Raw genomic sequence first — 22,811 nt, 5'->3', positions numbered from 1 at the left:
ATAAATCTGTCGTTTCAATCTGATGATTATTTCAAGTTCTTTGCACAAAAAACAACAACAACAAAAAACAACAACGTAAATAAAACCTCAGCTGAATCAATCTTGGAAAAAGACACACTGTGGTCTGGTAAAGTACCATACTTTAGGACAACAAGAAAACAGAATGACCAAAAATAATGCAACTCTGTTCAAAGTTTGAAAGACACACCGTCAAAACCAAAAGAATTTAGATGATGTGAATTTCGATCTGTTCAGAATTTTGTCAACGTGTTATCAGCATAAAAGGAACTTTAGCGCAGACTGGTTTCAAATCTAAATAACCGCCAATATGATTTATGTCACTATATAAGACGGACGCTTTAATGAAGTAAGAGAATGATTCAGAAGCTTGGGGAGTATATTTCAGTTATCAGAAGTAAAGAAAAAACATCAACATTCTATCATTCCCACATGATTGATATATCCCCACGATCAACTCTACAGGTGATAACAAATAAACATTTTTAGTTACAGAAAAGCAGGCTCAGGTATTATTATGTTTATTACAAAAGTTGATCAGTGCATTCTATTTTAGACTGATTCAATTTATTTGTTTACCAGGAACAGCTCACAGTACTTGAAGTTTAATATAGATATGAAGTGTGCCCGATGCTAAGTCTAGGTGAAACCGTCCGTACATGAGCATTTATGTATAAATATATACGTTTTGAGTTGATAGATAAATAGAAACTTTTTTTAGACAAACTCTGGTTCGTTTATCATTATTTTACAACATACTTTTTACAGAACTCGTGAAAACACACCAGGTTTGTTCCTAGACGGGTGTTATCACGTAATATTATTCCGGACGGTATCATTTGTCGTTGCGTGGTCCATACATTTTTAAAATTATTAACTACTTCTAGAACTTGGTACAAAGTATTTCTCTTAATTGAACTTTGCTAAAGGACCATGTGTACTGTTCAGCTTATTTATTTACAGTCCTTATTTATAAAACGTGTTTTCGGAGAAAAATGAAAGTTATAACATTTTCTACACTATATCTAAGTTACAAAATTAGTACATATGAAATTTGTTCCTTTATTTATTTTCCACAACCAAAATGACGGTGATCAAACTTTTAAAAACAAATCTGGATATTCTATAAACCTACCATTTCTTATTAAAATCCGCTTTTATGCATTTTACATATTTCACCTTCAAAAAAATTGGTCCCTGTAACACATTTTAACATTCACTTGTAATACGTAAATATTATCTGCAGCTAATGTATTTTGCATGTTCTACAAAACTAAGGTGAATGTACTTTGTTACCTTGGTAACCGATTCATCAATATTTATTTATTTACCTATATCAGCTGTTAGTTCACAGGAAACGTCTGTGCAACGTTGCATCCCATTCACATACCCTTTAAACCAGAATTGTCTGAATTACTTTTACCCAACCAGCATGGCTATCACCCACCGTTCTGAAGGCATTTAGATTATTTCTTTTAATCATAATTAAATTTGTCTGTTAATTCATTTTCGTTTGCATGCTTCTGTCAACTGTCTGTGAATGTATTTAGCAACATTAATCGAAATTTGGTACCTAAGCTTATTTTGTTTGTTGTGATTAAAATTTATACTTTAATAAAATTTATTTTTGTTGTTGACGTGATAAAGATGGAAACGAGGCTCAATAAACATTGTATATCAAAGAACTACAGGTACTGATGATAAACCCGAACAGAAAATGAGTTTTTTTACCTGTAACTTTTGTATTTCTGCAAATTGTAATCAATGGTCGGTATTAAAATAAAGCTTAACCTTTGCTGAAAACTTTACATAATTCAAAATGTGCGTGAAATTAGCCAGAGCAGCCAGAGTAGCCAGAGTTTAGCCAGAGTTCAGCCAGAGTTTAGCCAGAGTAGCCAGAGTTCAACCAGAGTTCAGCCAGAGTTTAGCCAGAGTAGCCAGAGAAGTCATAACTCTGGTTACTCTGGCTGGCCAGAGTAGCCAGAGTTCAGCCAGAGAAGTCAAAACTCTGGTTACTCTGGCTGGCCAGAGTTCAGCCAGAGAAGTCATAGCTCTGGTTACTCTGGCTGGCCAGAGTAGTCAGAGTTCAGTCAGAGTAGCCATAATTCTGGTTACTCTGGCTGGCCAGAGTAGCCAGAGTCAAGCAAGAGTAGCCAGAGTTCATCCAGTATCCAGAACTCTGGTTACCCTGGCTGGCCAGAGTAGCCAGAGTTCATCCAGTATCCAGAACTCTGGTTACCCTGGCTGGCCAGAGTAGCCAGAGTTCAGCAAGAGTAGCCAGAGTTCATCTAGTATCCAGAACTCTGGTTGCTCTGGCTGGCCAGAGTAGCCATAATTCAACCAGAGTAGGCAGAGTTTCTAGATTTTTAACATGTTCTGGCTACTCTGTTCAGCCAAAGTAGCCACAGTAGCCCGAGTCACCAGGATATCATTTGCTCTGGTTACTCTGGCTGTTTCTAACAGAGTAGCCAGAGTTCAACCAGAGTAGCTGGAGTTTCTAGGATTTTAACATGTTCTGGCTACTCTGGTCAGCCAGACTAGCCAGTGTAGCCAGAGTAACCAGGTACCATGTACGCAAAATATTTTCAGTCTTAGCTAAGTTTGATTATGAAACTTAATTTGTCATTTCTATCTAAATAGCATATTTAAAACTGAATTTCAAGTTAATAACTATTTTCAAGTGGTTAATTAAAGTAGCTCTGGTTACTCTGGCTGGCCAGAGTAGCCAGAGTTTCTAGGGTTTTAACATGTTCTGGCTACTCTGGTCAGCAAGAGTAGCCAGAGTAACCAGGTCCCGTGTTCGCAAAACATTTTCAGTCTTAGCTGAATTCGATCTTGAAACTTAATATGTTATTTCTTTCTAAATAGCATGTTTAAAACTGAATTTCAAGTTAATAACTATTTTCAATTGGCTGTTTATAGTAGCCAGAGAAGCCAGAACTCTGGTAACTCTGGCTGGCAAGAGTAGGCAGAGTTCAGCCAGAGTAACAAGACTTTATTAGGATTGAATCACTTGATATATAAAACACAAAAAATCAACCCTGAGAGAACGAAAATAGTCAACAATCTTCTCACACTTTTCCAATATAGCTTCCGTTCCAAACATAGCTGTGAGGCTCAACTATTATCCTTTACACAAGAAACATTTGACAATCTCCAATCTGGAAACAAGGTCTCATTGTAATGGATTTCTCGAAAACTTTCGACAAGATCGAGCATCAACTCCTTCTCTGTAAAATCGTGAAACTTTGTGTCGACAGAATCTCTCTATCCTAGATTCAATCTTTCCTTAGTAACCGTTCTCAATCTGTAGTAACTGAAGGCTCACACTCTTTACCAGTTCTTTCAGGGGGTTCCTCAAGGTTCAGTGTTGGGTCCTTGTCTCTTTCTTTATTTTATCAATGACCTTCCTGACTCTGTTAAAGGTAGAATACGCTTATTTGCTGATGACACTATCATATACCTCAACATAGACTCGTTAATAGACTCTTACAAAGTTCAAGATGATTTGACAAAATTAGAATAATGGGAACGTAACTGGTCTATGGAATTCAATCCTGATAAATGCGAAGTAATAGGAATCTCAAAAAAAAAAAAAAAAAAGAGAAAAAATATCATCTTTCCATATTAATTACTTAATCAAGATCTAAAAACTACAGAAAATGCTTAATATCTTGGGATTACTATTAGTGATGTCTTAACTTTGAAACACTTACTGAAATTACATCTTCAAAAGCTAGTAACACTCTCAGATTTATAAAAGAAATATGTACAATTTAATAACAATAATATTAAAGAAACTGCCTAAAAACATACGTTCGCCCACAATTAGAATACTGTAACACCATATTGCATCCATTGCAGAAAAAAACTTAGTATATGAGATTATTATCTTTATTATATTATTATCATCATCATCATCATCATCATTATTATTATTATTATTATTATTATTAATCCATATTTGTTGAGCGCCCATTTAATATAAAATATACGTTCAAGGGCGCTTAACAATTAAACATGTGACATATCGCAGATATGTAGGTAAATCACAAAAACATGGCATATGCAATATTAAAACTGAAACTGAATGATTTGATTAATGGTTATTTGTATAACATTAATCGGGATGCATGTATTCTTCTATGTTCTAGTGTCTGCCATTTAAGTTTCAAGCATTGATGTTACGCTGCTTTGGTATGAGTAGCCAGAACATGTTAAAATCCTAATAAAGTCTTGTTACTCTGGCTGAACTCTGCCTACTCTTGCCAGCCAGAGTTACCAGAGTTCTGGCTTCTCTGGCTACTATAAATAGCCAATTGAAAATAGTTATTAACTTGAAATTCAGTTTTTAACATGCTATTTAGAAAGAAGTAACATATTAAGTTTCAAGATCGAATTCAGCTAAGACTGAAAATGTTTTGCGAACACGGGACCTGGTTACTCTGGCTACTCTTGCTGACCAGAATAGCCAGAACATGTTAAAACCCTAGAAACTCTGAATACTCTGGCCAGCCAGAGTAAACAGAGCTACTTTAATTAACCACTTGAAAATAGTTATTAACTTGAAATTCAGTTTTAAATATGCTATTTATATAGAAATGACATATTAAGTTTTATAATCAAACTTAGTTTTAAAGACTGAAAATATTTTGCGTACATGGTACCTGGTTACTCTGGCTACACTGGCTAGTCTGGCTGACCAGAGTAGCCAGAACATGTTTAAATCCTAGAAACTCCAGCTACTCTGGCTGAACTCTGGCTACTCTGTTAGAAACAGCCAGAGTAACCAGAGCAAATGATATCCTGGTGACTCGGGCTACTGTGGCTACTTTGGCTGAACAGAGTAGCCAGAACATGTTAAAAATCTAGAAACTCTGCCTACTCTGGTTGAATTATGGCTACTCTGGCCAGCCAGAGTGACCAGAGTTCTGGATACTGGATGAACTCTGGCTACTCTTGCTGAACTCTGGCTACTCTGGCCAGCCAGAGTAACCAGAGTTCTGGATACTGGATGAACTCTGGCTACTCTTGCTGAACTCTGGCTACTCTGGCCAGCCAGAGTAACCAGAATTATGGCTACTCTGACTGAACTCTGGCTACTCTGGCCAGCCAGAGTAACCAGAGTTATGACTTCTCTGGCTGAACTCTGGCTACTCTGGCTGAACTCTGGCTACTCTGGCTAGCCAGAGTAACCAGAGTTCTGACTTCTCTGGCTACTCTGGCTAAACTCTGGCTGAACCCTGGCTACTCTGGCTAAACTCTGGCTGAACTCTGGCTAAACTCTGGCTACTCTGGCTAATTTCACGCACATTAATTCAAATTTATATTTATTAAGCAAACTCACGTGAAGTGAGGCCCTGAAAGGGGTAAGTAAAATGGGGACAGTATGAACGTTGACTGATGATAAATTCGAACACTTTTGTCATTTACAAAATTTTCTTGGTATTATTATATTGAAACTTTCCCCAAAAAGCTGCAACAGCCATTCCTGATCAAGTAATGAAAAGTTACCAAATGTCAGGCCTTCATGTTTCGGCAGTGAGCATGCACAAGAAACACCCTCTTCCCCAGTAATTTTGGATAATTATTTTTTATACAAATAAATGTAAGTCATTTATTTATACAGAATATTTACCAATTTTGTTTTTGTTTACACCATTTGGTGAGTGGAAACTATTAGATGGTGTGTTCAATTTTATAAATAACCGATTGCAATGGAATATTTCCAAGGTGGTCGACTTTATCATCTGTCCGGGTTTATCATCAGTACCAGTATGGACGCCCCCACCCCCACCCCAAAAAGAAAACAACAACAACAACAACAACAAAAAACTGGTGTTCTGAACACATGTAAAAGTCATTTTCACGTTCTAGTCTGTTTCACTGATCTGTCTTGTCGAATATGTAGTATCTAACGCGTGGAAGAGTCTATTTCACGTTCCACGTGAATTTTTTTTTTTTTTGCCGGAAGCACTGCCAGATATCAATTTCTTATACATAATTTTGATATAAATGCCACCGGTATTTTTCGCCATTGCAAATTCGGCAATTCATTGAACAATTTGAACTTAATTACCTTCATCGAAACTTGCGCTATGATAAAAGAAACAGATCGCCAAATCTTAATAAACAATTCTGAGGTCTGAAAATCTCATTTCACTCAGTCAGTTCCTGCCAATTTTCTCGCCTACTTTTCTCTTCTCTTTAATCGTCAGTACATACGTCATACATGTTAAAGTATTCATGGTGTTTTTCTAATATGTAATTACACATTTTGTTGTAGTATACACTGTTACAATATTATTTGTGAAGAAAACCAGAAAAAAAGTAACTTTGTAATGTGGGCATTTCAAAATACAAGATCTCTAGATTTGGGTCAAAACTGGTAATTCTTTAAAACAATGTTATGAACATTAGAACATGAGTTTATGTTTCAAAACTATCTCTAAAAAAAACCCCAAAAACCTGTCGTAATCGGGAAACGAACCCGGACCGCCACGTGCTCGTTTAATATAAGACAGTTTACCTCGAGTAACCCGCTACAAGCACATTTTAGTTTTAATTCTCATGTGTTCCCATAATATAAAGTCTGTGAGTAATTAAGTTTCAAAGCATTAATTTCCTGATACATGTACTTAATTGTTTTCCTTTTTTGTCGAATGATCTGGAGGTAAGATAACATACATAACAGCATGTGAACGCTTGTTTTTTTCCCTATGTTAAATACTTATATGAGCATGTGGTAAAAGTAATATTTCTGCAAGTCATTTTCATGACACTGAATAGTCGAAAAGACTGTCAAGAATTTCAGTACAATTAAGTCCGTACACATGAATTAATTTTATGTCAAACCAGTTTGTCTGGCCTACGAATAATCCATACCCTATCTCAAGTACTGGCATGCCTAACCCAAACTTTTCCCCAAGTAGTGGTACGATTCCCAAGTAGTGATACCAAAATGAGGACTTCTTGTTTTGTCTGGATTATACAGAATGGGAGGGACACACGCGTGCACATCCGGTTTGTCGCCAACGCTACAAAACTAATTTCAAAAGGATATTCTTTATAGGATTTAGTATTTATTTGTAAAAAATATATGAAATCAACTATTTGAAAATATGGAATATTTCACACCTTGTTCAAAATAACTAAAACCACTTGTTGAAATGGGTGGAAACGTTAAAGGTCTTGTTGAACAAGGAAAAGAAATCGATCTGAAGATAAATGATTGCGTGCTCTGTAGATAAGAGACTGTATTTTTATCTTCGATCCCGTCATTAAATAATCAGTTGAAAGATGTGATGTGTGTAATGATTAGGTTATAGAGGAAGAAGTACATTTTATTTCAGACAAAGGAAGATAAGGCACTCAAGGTTTATACAACACGTAGCCTTAATTAGAAAGCAAGTTTTTTTTTTTGTATTTTCTAAACAAAAGAAGATTATTAATTGGGTTCTTTGGCATTAACCATTTGTATGTTCCAAGACAACTATGTCTGGTCTCTATTAATTGATCAAGAAGATACAACATCGTAACTTTGTGGTGATTAAAAGTACTTTTTATTTTGTGACGGACTGTTTCGTCCTTTGCCAGAAAGGGAAATTAACTTTAAGAGGTCAAGGAAAGTATCCATACAGATCTAAAACACACTACTTCTGTTCTGCAATATTTATATGCATGTTTAAAAGCAGATTGTGGTACAGAAACACTAAGAAAAATGTTATACAAAAATGTATTTGTTTTCACCAAATTTTTACGACAGAACAACAATGACTTTGACTACATATATATGCTTCTGGAGAAAAATAACCTTTATACGTAAGACCGTATATTTTCCTTCATCATTTAAATCACCGATCCTTAGTTTGTGCTCCGGACCTAGGACAAACAGGTCTGTCTTATTGACCAACAAGCCATTCATTTCATAAGCCATTTTTCGACAACAAAAGACGATGAAGACATATCTATATAGTATGTGAACAGAAACACGCAACAGAAGTACATTAAGTGACAGGAAAAGCTATTTGATTTTATACAATTACGGACTGTTCAGCTGTGGAATATGATGTGGCGTGCACTGGAAAATAATAAATACTGACATCGGCTACACAGATTTTGAGTATGATGTGGTGGGCACTAGAAAAATATATATGCATTGACCTCGGCTTCCCAGCTGTGCAATATGATGTGGTGGGCAATAAGAAATATAAATATCGAGGTCGGCTACACAGCTGTATAATATGATGTAATGTGCTCCCTTACCGAGATGGAAGCGGTCTGGAAAGTCTTTAACTGTTTTATTATATGAAATATAAATATATAATATATTAATGGCTATTTTAGTAACTGTGAAATATTAATATGTTGATATATACGGCTGTAGTTTGCCTTCTGATCATAATGGCACATCTAGTGCAATAATGGCCCGATGGCCATTGTGAAACTAGATGTTACATTGTGGCCAGAAGTCATACCCCGGACGCGTACCTTTTTATGAATTACATTTCTATATGATATGACGTCGACGTCAGAGCGCGCTGATGTGGTAACATGTTTTTCGCTCAAGTGCCAATGTAAGATGAGAAAGTCAAATAATATTTGTGTAATTTTAAAGCGAATAAGTAATTATTTATAATAAATGCGTATAATTAAATAATTGTTTTCAATACTGCAGTAAACGCTGTGCAATATTATAAGGTGTGGACATTCTTGCCAGTCAGAATTCATTCATTTATAGTTCATATAATAAATGATAAATATTATGTAATTAATAATTAAGGTAGTTCTGAACGATTGGATCGAAATCTTTTCTACAATGTAGAATTTGATTAAACTCTGAATTTTCAAAACTTCAGAATATACCTAGAAAATTAAGCAAATAAAAAAGATAGTGTCGTGTGCTTGATTTTCTGCTAGACTGATTTGAAAAATTTGGTCCTAACGCAATATCTCATAATGGGAGTCTATGGGAAAATCTTTCATTACATTTTCGCGAAAAGAATTTTTTCTACGATGTACATTTTGATGAAACTTCTCAAAGTTGTTAATAAACACATGGCCTATAGTTTGGAGAAATAAAATGTATTGGTCCTTGTGCTTATTTTTGAGATATCTGACCATGATTAAAGTGAACCGGACATTACACGCTAACTTTAAGACATTATTTCGATTTTTAACGTGTCATATGTTTTTAATATCATATTTTGACTTTAGAAATATAGCAACAGTGCCATTGTAACAAATTTCGATTAATTCATAAAATGATTTTCATTTCTGTATGCCGAATCCAGGCTTTATTCTACGTTTTCAGGATAAATGACGTTACGCCATCACTTCCGGTTTATCAAACGTGCAGAACTCCCTTAAAGCAGTTAATATAAAGGTAAATACAAACCTCCTTTAGATCCAGTATTTATTACAACAAAACGGGAATATCAGAATAAAACAAAACGCACATAAACATTATTTCAAAAAACTTTGTTGTTTTTCGCTTTAACTAATTCTAATTCCAGATCAGAAATTTATCTGAGTCAAAACTGTACAGCATCCATCAAATATAAACAAAACATAAACAAGAACGTGTGTGAAGAGGTTCTCGGTACACAGGTACGAGTGTTAATTACATGCTCACGTAATCTCACAGAAAGAAAATTAGAAAATCTAAATCTTATCATAATGACTCTCGGAACATAAAATGAAAATCCTTAACATATGGCAAGCACATAACAAGACGGTCTACAGTGAATATAGGCAAACGCACTTCTTGTAGACTCAGCAGAGAGAGAGTTGAGCTAAAAGAGCAATTCATTAAGAACACACAAAAACCCAATATACACCTTGATTGAAAGTAAAGTACTGTTTGTTTCTAGTTTTTCTTAACACTTATTTTAGCCGGATGTAGCGTCTCAAGCAGAAATTTCATTCAACATGCATTATACGAGGGTGGAAGATATATAAATACGTTTGCACTCAGAACCGTCTTTATTTGTTCTAATAATATAAAACAAATTCACTGGTTCTGAAATTAATTCATTTTGTATAGTGCATAAGGATGTCCGCATAATTCACACGAATTTGAATCTCAAGGGAACGGTATTTTTTCCGATAGACTAAACAGGATAACATTTTTTTTTGGTATCGGCTGATGCGATGTTAAATGTGCGCAATGGTGGTCGTCATTAGAAATTGTAGAAATAGAATCTACACTGTAGTCACAAGCTTTTTTCAAGACTCAGAGTAATCAGTAAAACACAACCTGTAGTCTGCTAATTGAAGTGTGTGCCAAATCTTCAGGTGGAACGGAAACGGTTGTTAGTGATTTATTGACGTACAAAGAAAGGTAAGCAGTTTTCCCAACGGTCGATGTTTAATTGCTAACTAAAGTGAAGCCATGTTTCGTACGATGACTGACAGGCAATTAGTTTTCGTTAATTCAGTAATCAATGTATGTCTTTTAAACAAATATTTTACATCCAACCATATGTTTATTTTGTAGCTCAAGTTACAGTTGCTGTCCAGTTCAAGCGCATCTGACCTGCATCTACGTTCACTTATCCCCCTGAGCGATATTCACTAATACTATTCATTGTCTAGACTGGCATCAGTCGTTAGAGTCCCTCTACCATAAAATCCTCTTTTATAGCAATTTCTTGAAAAAAATACAATATCTCTCTGACTCTAAACGTTGAGATGAGCCTAGAGAGAAAATGGTTTTCTGAGAAAATGTCAGTGTCAGTATGAAGAAAGAAATTAACATTATTACAGATTATTTGATGTCAACAGACCTTGTAAGTCGATTGTCCCTCCACCTCCGATTCATGTGCGGAAGTTGGCAGTTACTTGCGGAGAACATGTTAGTACTGGTACAGAATCCAGGAACACTGGTTCGGTTAACTGCCCGCCGTTACATGACTGAAATACTGTTGAAAAACGGCGTTAAACTCCACCCCCCCACCCCCACCCCCGCCGCCCCAAAAAAGTCTATTGTCGTGTTCAGAGAGAAAAATGTAGATCCGTAGAGGGCACAGAACGCAATGCAATCAAACAAAATAATAGCAGACTCGGTTTTATTGAGTTTGTTCAAGAGAGGTTATCGTCTTAAGCCCATATTAAATGCTCTCTATCATACCCAGTAACAGTAACTAATAATAAAAGCACAGAATTTGCACATAGTACTAATGTGTTTGTTACTGACTCTTCTCGGAAATATGTTGGGTCAGTATGATGAATGGGGACTGTATGAGAGCTAGGCGTTTGCCTCGTGTCCCTATTTATCCTTCTGACCCCATATGTTGATATGATTTAAACATACTTATTATTTCTTTTTTAAACAAGGAATACTATGTATACCCCATGTTTGCATGGCACAACGATTTCGCCCGATTTGTACTTGTTCCAGTCGGGTTACTTGCGCGTGCATCTATCCCTAACACATTCGCGATATGCCGAACAGTCCCATTGATTCCATATAAAATTGATAAATTTCCTATGGCTGCCGAACACATTAGGACCCATTTTAAAAGTATGTGACTTAAATTGTCTTGAAGAATATGTCAGTGCTGAATAAAAATCAAAAGAAATGTTGGGGCTAAAAAAAACCCCAGCTAAAATGCGACCCTACATTGCAAAAGTGGTATTTGACCTAAGATTCAATTGGTCATACTATCATTTCATTATGAAAATGCTCCCTATATATAGCATAGGCCTGGCATGTGACAGCAAAAGAAATTGCCAAGGAAGTTAGAAAAATAGCTATACACAGCTAAAAAACAGAGGACAATTTGAATCTACCATTATGCGACTACCATTTTTTCACGTCATTTTATTATTTTGTGCCTGTATACTTAGAAACATTATGGCGCATCACAGGATCTGGATAGTCTGATACAGTATGAATCAAACCCGCCTAATGATATTCAAAGGCAAAAGTTTGGATCACAAGTGAATCTCAGTCTATCCCTGAACCTAGATATGTCCGTAAATGGGTCAGTAACAAACGCACAGATAAATTTCTTTTTATCAACTACTAAATTTTGTACATGAAAAGGTTATCTCAAATTCATATTGTAACCCCCTCCTTGTCATATCAATTTATTATAATAAAAATTGTAACCCCATCCTTGTCATATCAGTTTATTATAATAAAAATTGTAACCCCCTAAATAAACATTCGTTCTTATAAGAAACATTTTAATAAAATAATACATAATGTACCTTTTGCATGTCTATCTTGAAAGCAAATAATTAACTGAGAAGGTGACTACATGTGTAGTTTGAATTCAGTAATTCTGGACTCGCTGAGAATAATGTATAGGAACACAACATTTTTAATGAGTGGCCTTAAATATTGATACGTTATCTTTTATCTGTACAGTTCAAATTTAAGTTCGTTAGTACCCATATCACAATAAAATCTCTTCAAAAGATACAGTTTAGCATTTTAATGATGGAACATTTGTGTAAAGAAATTAAAGAGAAAATTTGTGTAGACTTTGAGAATGAAGAAGTAAAGGACATTATAAAAGCCATGGATATTCTAATGAACCGCTTTATGGATGAATTTAAAAACAAATTTCCCGAAATCAAGGTGAGCAAACCCTTTGGCACTTTTATGCGAACTGGTTGCCCGTGTTCAACATTTTTTGTGATCTCACTTTTATTCATGTGTTATATATATATATAACACCCTGTCACAGTGCATATTTACAACACACATATACACATGTGTTCACATGCTCTTCCAAAAAATAAAGACACAGGTTTGCCATTGATGTGTGAGATAAGAAACTTTCGTATAAAGTTGACAAGTCTGTTTCGCAGTGTGAACAATTCGTAAGAATGATATTTTATTCTAGATTGACCACATCCAGTTGTTTGGCAGTATGACAGACAAAACGGCAATTTGACGTGCAGGCAAATCATATTCCGCAAACTTTGATTATTTAGCCGCCTTGAGGTCTGTACCGGGATGTGATAATGTCTGTTTTGAACATAGCAGTGAAGGAGAAATGAAGGTCAACTATTTGGTTAGACATTCACAATCAGAAAGCAGTGAATACCAAAACCTTTCTTCCCGTATTCAATGCAAATTCAGGGAAAATTTACGTACTGAAAAAGTGACTGAAAAGTGTGACAAACACATCAGCAGCTACTGTTTGTTTCTAGTTTTTCATAGCACTCATTTGAGCTAGATTCACATTTTACATATGCATTCCACGGGAGTGGAAGGTATAAATATGTATGGACCCAGAACCGACTGTATTTTTCTTTAATTTCTGTAAAGAAACTCTGTGTATTATTTCTGAAATGGCTTAATGTTATCCTACAAGTCACACAAAAATCCAATATAAAACAAATTGTTTGGTTCTGAAATGCTGATGTTTTAACGAGACGTTCTAATATACTTGCTCGTGTTAATTGATTAAAACACGCTTAAGCTAGAATGACGTCACGTCAACGGTCGATGACATCAATGTTTTTGTTGCGACCAAGAAAGAGCGCTACGATATTTAGTCTTCTGTTTTAGATAACGGGCATATATAGATAGAACAAAATCGTGTTTTACTTAAACTGATACATTTAAAATCGGTTATACGTCGCTACGCCATCATGAAATTATTTCTTAATTGACGTTGTAAAATCTACATTTAGTTACAAATTTACTATATGTCACGGTACGGATTCGGTCACGTTAGAGGAGGATATATGTCAGACAGCCAGTTGGTCGAGCCCTCGTCCTATCAGCGAGGGTTCCCGGGTTCCAGCCCCGGACTGACTGCACATTTTTCTCACCCTGTGACATATATTTCGTGAAGACATTTTCTCATATCTAAAGCCTGTATATATTATTTTGCGAATATTACAGATTGACAGACTAGCACTTTGTGGAAGCATGGCTGAGAAAACAAGAATCTGGCGTTCTAAAGATCGGTGTGACCTAGAATTTGACTACCTGGCAATAGTAAAGTCCTTGCAAAGTTATAGTGACTACATGTTCGAACATCACGTATACGGGCAGGGTGAAGTTAAATACAAAAGAACTGATTCAGAATCTGTAGGCGGCCAGTATGTCAATTTGAGCTCGGATATAAAATTAACATTTGTTAATAATCTTCATAAATGCATTACTGAAAAATGCGAACGAAACTGGTGTACCTTAAGTTTAAAAAACCACCATTACAGTCGTGAATTTGACGGTTGCACATTTTGTTCTGTATGTATGCAAACAGGAAGTTTAATTTGCTACTATACACCTGTATATTCAGCCTTCAGTCGACTTAGATTTTTGTGGAAAAGCAAACATAAATCCCAACGAACTTCATACGTAGTGGGTCGTGATTTAAAAGATGAAATTAAACGTTTTACACGTAATATAAACTACACAGACACTACTGACATCGATGACCTCCTTCAGAAGATTTACTGGAAAGATGAAAAAGTTTCAGAAATACGTGTAGAAGTTGACCTCCATCCTGTGATAGAGTTAGACAGAGCAAAAGTAATACAGAAGACAAGAACTATACGGTTTTTAAATAAAAATATTATTTTATTCCCAAGAGCCCTTTACCGTGAACACATCTTCTACAGATTAATGTATGGAACAAATTACAATATTATTGACTATGTGTTAAAACTGTTACATATTAATAATAAATGGAAAGTAAAGGTAACACCAGATCTACGCAATGACGAGAAATACTTTCTGTTCCCGAAATGTTTTAATAACGATTATCCCGAATGTTGGAGACTCTCAACTTATCAGACCGAGTTGAATATTCTAAATGAAGCATCCAAAGAACACAGACTTGCATATTGTGTTCTAAAATACTTCATTTTAGTCATAAAGTTTACAATTAATGAAGTATTTCCTATCATTTCCAATTACGAAGCTAAACTGGCAGTGATCCAGCATATCAAACAGTGTGAAACTCCAGACGTTGGCGCGCATGTATGTGTGTTGAACATTTTACATGATATAGCGCTTTGGAAAGAAGGTTCTGCATCGATGGACCATCCTATATTGAAACTGGATTTGTACGGAATACTCCAAAAAAATGACATTGTATATCTGTCCTTTCATACAACATTATCGGCTGTATGTCTGAAAATACTGATTCTTATATTAGCACACAAGCGAAGAGATTATTTTTTTACAGATCTATACAATGACGCAATTTTAATTTATCTTTATTCAAGTTTTATTTCAATGCAATATAAAAATATTATACAAACATCCTTGAGTTCAGGGGAAACCCGGTTTACTAAATTTACTGATATTAAAGAATCATTCAATGACTTACATAGCCTGGTAACTAGAAGGAAAGAACACGCTTCGAAAGATGAACTGCGAGAAGTGTTAGTGCCTTTGTGTACAAGGAAGTTGCAAATGCAACAAAAGCTGAATAACTGGAATTTTTAGTATTTGAAAGTATACAGAGGAGTGCTAAAAGGTTACAAGACTCTTACGCAAAGTTATATAAATAAATTGCAAACATTGGAAAAGATGACACAGAACAAGTGCAATAAATCTGTTGAAACATAGCAGTGTTTAGCATCTTGGAAAGGAACTCATCTTATGCTTCATACAATATTCAATTCTTTTTATAAAATCTAAATGCTGAACGGTAATAAATATAACTTTTGAAAATACTTAACCTCATTTATCGGCCCTTTAAATAAGAGGGCCATCTATAGGCCACAGACAATCATCCTATGAAGTTTCAAGGCGTTTTTTTAGTTATTAAGCTGAAACTGAAGGCGGAGCATGTATATATCGAGAACCTTAAAATGATCTGTTAATAACACTGATATCCATTTAAAACGCCAACCAACTTAAAATTGAAAGAAACCAAATGCTGAAATATTTTCGAAGACTTTATTTAAGTTTAAAACAATTACATCGGATTTATTCGATAGTTTAAAACAATTATAGGGGGATTTCAAAACAAACAATTATATTGGGCTTAGTGTCTAAGCTGTGTGAACTCCTTCGGAAAGCCTACTTTATAAGTAGAAGTCATATTATTTTCAAATGTCTTACAAACTTCTATTTAACATGTACGGTAGTTTTGTTTTCTTTTTTTAGAAATTTTCAGTGCGTACACAAGGAGAGTAAGATGCAAACAGTCACCAGCATGGAACATGTTTGTGCGGAAATCAAGGGAAAAGTTCGTCTTGATTACAAGAATGAAGAAATACCTGACATCATGAGAGCAATGGATATTTTGATTAATCGCTTCGTTGATGAGTTAAAGTACAGCTTCCCTCAGTTACATAATCCTGTAAGGACTCAAAAAGTATCCAACATTTGAGCCGCGCCATGAGAAAACCAACATAGTGCTTTTGTGACCAGCATGGATCCAGCCTGCGCGTCCGCGCAGTCTGGTCAGGATCCATACTGGTCGCTAACAGTTTCTCTAATTTTGCGACCAGCATGGATCCAGCCTGCGCGTCCGCGCAGTCTGGTCAGGATCCATACTGGTCGCTAAGTTTCTCTAATTGCAATAGGCTTTGAAAGCGAACAGCATGGATCCTGACCAGACTGCACGGTCTGGATCCATGCTGGTCGCAAACGCCCTATGTTGGTTTTCTCATGGCGCGGCTCATTTTATTTTACTGTTAACAAGAGACCTTTCAGACGGAAAAGAAAAATCAGGTACCATTAAAATATCGGGAAGAATAGTAAAAGCAATATTTTTTTCATCCATGACAGAATGTGAATCTCTGTAAGATAATTTCGAAATTTAGCTTAGAGGGCAAGGAATGCCTGACAATAAGTTAATTTCATATGAATGCCATGTCACACCCTATATGGTTCCTTTGGGAGCTATATTCGGAGCATGTATTCGTATATAGCTCCTTCTAATAGAGGAGCTGTGTACGAATACAAGCATGTGCTAATCCGAATATGACCCCCTATACATTAAGATGCTATATAACATTATTGTGAAAGTAATACTTAACATGAGTTCGGACATAGGACATATGATATTACCCTCTCCCCATATAACATTAATGTAAAAGTAATACTTAACAGGAGTTCGGACATAGGACATATGATATTACCCCCAATATAACATTAGTGTAAAAGTAATACTTAACATGAGTTCGGACATAGGACATATGATATTACCCCCCCCCCCCCCCCCCCCCCCCACCGCATCCCGGGGAAGCTGGGGAGGCATATAGATTTTCTCCATTCGTACGTACGAGTGAGCAATAGAGGTATGCACGTCTCAAAAATGGGTACCCATTAAACTTGTCAGAAATGATAAATGGCAAGTGAGGTTAGGCTCCTGGTATTTTTTTGTATGTGGCCAGTTATTTAGTCGAAATACATACTTTATCATACTGTGACACATCATCTGATTTATGTGGAAGAGTCACACAATTTGAAACAAACGTTTGTTTGGTGTAAGTGACGATTTTTTTTTATCGGACGTGTAACTGTAGAATTATAGCCTTTAAGGAAATACAATACTTGTTTAAAAGTCGTCAAACTGTACAGAAGTATGGAATGGCAAAGAGTGATTAAGCTACGATCCTTACATTAAATTTTAGACACCATATGTGAACTATTGTGATACAAATTGGACGTTAAAACTATACAATCACCAGATTTATTTTTAACATAAATTGCATGTAGTCTCAAAGGAGAATGAATATGAATGTTTTTGTTCAGCGAAAAAGGTGGCAAAGTGGGGGCATCCGCATCATATCGACAGCATTCTAGTTTTGCATGTGTAGAAGCCTCTACAGAAACAACCAGACTGTGTGCTTGCACAGGAATAACGCGTTTTCTTTGAAAGAACATGCGATATTGCATTTACGATGACGCGACATTTCAACGATAACTTAAATTGTCTAAACTGTCATTCTCTGTAAACGTAAAAAATATGTCTTACAGACAATGTCGTGACACAATGAGCATGACCCCCAGGTTAGACACTCTAGTGCGTGTAGCCGAGCTCTGCGTTTTATCTCGGCATGCATTTATAACTATGAAATATTAGATGCCGATTGCCGGGTGAGGCATTACAGCTCTGTATTTTTCTTTCTTTTTCATTTCGCTTAATATCTTTCGAATGCCGACCACAAACACACGCTCTGTCAATCTTATATTCTACTTTGTATGGATGTTCAACCGGAACCTAAACATATACAGGGAGTTGGTTGGTTACATGTTCATTTGAGGGTTGATCTTGTTCATAAGAAACACTAACATAGTACATACAGCTATTTACATGAGCACATAAATTTAGCAAGTAATGTTCAAGATTATTCAATTTTTTTTCAGGGATAGTAACAGTCCACTCCACTCCAAAGGTTTAGGGTTTTGGGAAGAAATCTTTCGGTTGTAATAGCTGTCAGGTGTGGTACAATTTACCATCAAGTTTTAGATCTATAAATATTCTAGCATAAAAACTGCTGTTCTTGACACTTTTCGGGGGTGTTTTAACAGGAGAGAAAACGTGTGTTAACAAAGAGATTCTGACGCTCACGTGCTGTTATACACCTTTTTATATATGTGCGTTCCGTGGCAAAGCGTAAACGTAATTCGGCCCTAGATCGGATAATTCAAAACAAAATGACGTCAATGTAAAAAAAACAACTCCGACATTCCCGTGCATTTCGTGGAAATTTCATGACGTTGAGTGACATTGTATTCATTTATTTGTTTTTTACGCGTTTTATGCTAGAATAACGTTAGCGCATGTTCATTTCGTGTTATAACATCTGCCTCGGGATACGTTGGTACCCTCGCCATGGGCTCGGGCACCAACCAATCCCTCGGGATTCTGCAGATGTTATGGCTCGGGTACCAACGTATCCCGAGGGATTCTGCAGATGTTATAACACGAAAAAACATGCGTCATCCCTACAGTCTTAATCATTTAAAAAAGGTTGTGAAGAAACATTCTATGCAAAGTGTGTCAGTCTAGTCTTTTATCTGGTTAATATTTTTGTTCTGGCATATAATATTTCTTATGTCTAGTGTACGAGTCTTGATATTGCCTGTTCAATGTCAAACGACTTTCTGTGATATTATAATATAAATGTTAAAGACATGTGCTATGTAAATCTAATCCAACATGTGCAATACTTGATTAATTTGCTTTTCCAATGTCATATGATCAATTCAAAGGACCACAATGGAAATAAGAAAGCTATCTTTTTGTGTTATTTTTGGTATTGATTATATTATGTCATCTTCAATTGCATTTTAATGTTCACATTTATTATGTTGACATTTAATTTGTATTTGTTTTGTGATATATTGTCTACTATACCACAATAAATTTTATCTCTCTATCTACATATACCTCAAATCGATAAGAATGTGTACGGTTGCTTCAACGGAAACCTAAGCGATATACCTCAATTCGATAAAAACATGAATGCGAACTAATTGCGGCTGAATCATTACGACCAGCTGGATATCCTTTCCGCAGCCATAACGTACTAAAACGTATTAGCGTCTGATGGCCCTTTCACGCTTCCGTAGAAACAACATTTATTACACGAAATGTATTTTGAAAATATTTCTGAAATGTCTAGGGCTGCAGCTCTCAAATACGGTTATATCTTACATCTGAGGCATATACTGACACTCTTAGACAACATCAAAAATGACATTTTGAGCGATTTGATGAATTTCCAAAATTATCAATGTACTCTTGGTCCGATACGGATCCCTATGGGGTTTGTGTTTATCCCGAGCTCAAATATCTTTTCGTAGATGAAAAGCTGACATGCCGTACTAAAGCCCAGGTTATTTCAATTCGTATGAAAGTGCTTAAAATTGTCTCCACAATCACACTGGCCATAGCTTTATCAGATCAAGTGGTTCCAACGTTGTTTGAGCGGTGAATTTTACGCCGATCAGATGGAGAAATATGGCCGATACTACAAATTTCCGGTATTGTAAGTATGATTTAAAGGAATTTCTACCCGTTAAATAACGAATCAAATGAAAACGATGGGTGCACCTGAAGCGCAAATGTGTCTATGTTTTAGCACATGTGTCCATTTAGCTGAGATTTGTACCGTTTATTCCAACACTTCTGTACAGTCTGGCGGGGGAAGGAGATTTTGTACAGTTTTTGACAATATCGCATCAAATATAGTGTTAATCGGGAACAAGTAACTGTTAAAACAGTTTTTATGTAAAGGGCTACCTCTTAAAACAAAGCGTGTGTATTTTCATAGAATTATTCAGCGTAGTTTCTAAAAAATCGGCCGAAAACCTATTGCAACGCCGTTTCGAGTGGGTCACTATGCAACGCAATCAAGTGGATACCGTTCTGTGTCTTACTTGCGAAGTCTTATCCGTCTTAAAAACAGTAATTAAAGCCTAACAATGAATAAATTTAGAGAGTTTTGTAGCATTATAATGATCCCGCCATTTCTAATATATTGTACTTTTACATTTTATGCTCGCTTAACATTTAACATATTTTTGCGGACATTGTCAAAAAAACATCAGCACAAAAACATAAAGCAAGGATGAACATCGAACAATATCATTAAGTAAATAATAGTAATAGTTCGTAAAAACAAGAACCAGTTCACGGATATTTTTCTCCTCCACGAATGGTACTGAACAGCATACCAAAATCGGGTTGACTCTTTAAATCAGTATAGTTACAGACGGTTACTGTTTAGTCCCTTAAAACCAATATATTGCGATTTCATTACTGATTTGTTTTGCATTTAAGCTGTTCATACAAAATAAATAAAATTTGGTCCATGATAAAAGTATTGATCAGTTGTTTATATATATTTTCATCCATATTGCTGGTGTAGCGTTCATTTGTTTTCAGAGAGATAAATCACAGAGAACGTTAAAATTCGCCAGGGAAAAGACAATATTTTATTTGTCCTCCATAAAACAGAAAAGACGTAATAAACCTCTATGGTCGCCGTTCAAAAATGAAAATACAAATGAAATACAGACACCAGTGAAAGAAAATAAACGGACCAGCAATGCTAATAGAGACGTGTCATCAAGCAAACGATTAAGAGCGTTTTCTCCATGTCCTCAAAGTGAATAAAAAAAACATACACACACAAAAAAAACCCAAAAAGACTGCTAACTCCAACTTCAAGCACCAAAATATCAAGAAAAAAAAACCTGTTCACAATAAGGTATTAAAAGAAAGAGTTTTCTGTGATGAAATGTTTGAAGAATTAACAGAGGAAGAGACAGATTTTTTAGACATTGCAAGCGACAAGGCTGTCCTAAGACAACTTTCTGAAGCAAAAGATACATTATTTTACAATATTTCTAACTTTTATCAAATCGAGTAAGTACCCGTTGGCAAACATCGCTTTTCTTCTTTAAATAGTACAACTGTAGCACATCTCTATTAGTATTGCTGGTCCGTTTATTTTCTTTCATTGGTGTCTGTATTTCATTTGTATTTTCATTTTTGAACGGCGACCATAGAGGTTTATTACGTCGTTTCTGTTTTATGGAGGACAAATAAAATCTTGTCTTTTCCCTAGCCAATTTTAACGTTCTCTGTGATTTATTTCTCTGAAAATAAATGAACGCTACCACAGGAATATGAATGAGAATATGTACAAACAACTGATCAATACTTTTATGATGGACCAAATTTTATTTATTTTGTATGAACAGTTTAAATGCAAAACAACTCAGTAATGAAATCGCAATGTTTTGGTTTTAAGGGACTAAAAAGTAACGAACTGTAACTATACTGATTTAAAGAGTCAACCCGATTTTGGTATGCTGTTCAGTACCATTCGTGGAGGAGATAAATATCCATGAACTGGTTCTTGTTTTAACGAACTAGTACTATTATTCACTTAATGATATTGTTCGATGTTCATCCTTGCTTTATGTTTTTGTGTTGATGTTTTTTGACAATGTCCGCAAAAATATGTTAAATGTTAAGCGAGCATAAAATGTAAAAGTACAATATATTAGAAATGGCGGGATCATTATAATGCTATAAAACTCTCTAAATTTATTCATTGTTAGGCTTTAATTACTGTTTTTAAGACGGATAAGACTTTGCAAGTAAGACACAGAACGGTATCCACTTGATTGCGTTGCATAGCGACCCACTCGAAACGGCGTTGCATTAGGTTTTCGGCCGATTTTTTAGAAATAACCCTGAATAATTCTATAAAAATACACACGCTTTGTTTTAAGAGGTAGCCCTTTACATAAAAAGTGGTTTAACAGTTACTTGTTCCCGATTAACACTATATTTGATGCGATATTGTCAAAAACTGTACAAAATCTCCTTCCCCCGCCGGACTGTACAGAAGTGTTCGAATAAACGGTACAAATCTCAGCTAAATGGACACATGTGCTAAAACATAGACACATTTGCGCTTCAGGTGCACCTATCGTTTTCATTTGATTCGTTATTTAACGGGTAGAAATTCCTTTAAATCATACTTACAATACCGGAAATTTGTAGTATCGGCCATATTTCTCCATCTGATCGGCGTAAAATTCACCGCTCAAACAACGTTGGAACCGCTTGAACTGATAAAGCTATGGCCAGTGTGACAATAGCAAAACAAAAAACAACAAAATAAAAAAAAAAAAAAAAAAAAAAAAAAAAAAACTAGATGCCCACGGGCAATATGTCGAGCCCGCCAGCTGTTAAAAGGATTGGGAGTTGCAAGGGCCAATGTTGTTAAAACTTGTGGCCCAACCCTTTTGCTTTTTATGTAATCTATATATCCATGCATTTGTAATATTCTTACATTTAGTTTGGTTTTTTTTTTGTATGCATGTCTTGTAAATTTGC

General features: G+C 35.5%; 2 protein-coding genes across 18 annotated transcripts in view; one reads left to right on the top strand and one right to left on the bottom strand.

Annotated features, from left to right (window-relative positions):
• The window catches only part of LOC123550631 (FH1/FH2 domain-containing protein 3-like), a 161,849-nt gene that overhangs the window by 81,796 nt on the left and 57,242 nt on the right, over positions 1-22,811 (bottom strand). The window contains exon 1 of one of the 16 annotated variants that reach the window (XM_053545333.1): positions 9,416-9,544. The exons of 14 other annotated variants lie outside the window; for them this stretch is intronic. Coding sequence is in view for 1 of the 2 variants with exons in the window: in XM_053545329.1 (XP_053401304.1) it covers positions 1,154-1,156 (3 nt within the window). In the remaining variant the exon portion in view is untranslated. Of the gene's footprint in view, positions 1-1,153; positions 1,174-9,415; positions 9,545-22,811 lie in introns of those variants that run through there. One more of the 16 variants, XM_053545329.1, reaches the window with a different exon arrangement.
• Positions 10,056-16,309, top strand: LOC123549472 (uncharacterized). 2 transcript variants are annotated; one of them, XM_053545338.1, is made up of 2 exons: positions 10,056-10,360; positions 13,886-16,309. In XM_053545338.1, exon 2 carries the CDS (start codon positions 13,913-13,915, stop codon positions 15,437-15,439), a length of 1,527 nt encoding a protein of 508 aa, XP_053401313.1. In that variant the 5' UTR covers positions 10,056-10,360; positions 13,886-13,912; the 3' UTR covers positions 15,440-16,309. The 2 variants fall into 2 exon arrangements, with proteins under 2 accessions (XP_053401313.1, XP_053401312.1); XM_053545337.1 differs by lacking the exon at positions 10,056-10,360 and adding an exon at positions 12,418-12,607.

Source organism: Mercenaria mercenaria, chromosome 6 (genome assembly GCF_021730395.1).
Source record: "Mercenaria mercenaria strain notata chromosome 6, MADL_Memer_1, whole genome shotgun sequence".
NCBI classification, from domain to species: domain Eukaryota; kingdom Metazoa; phylum Mollusca; class Bivalvia; order Venerida; family Veneridae; genus Mercenaria; species Mercenaria mercenaria.
This window is presented reverse-complemented; position numbering and strand designations above follow the sequence as displayed.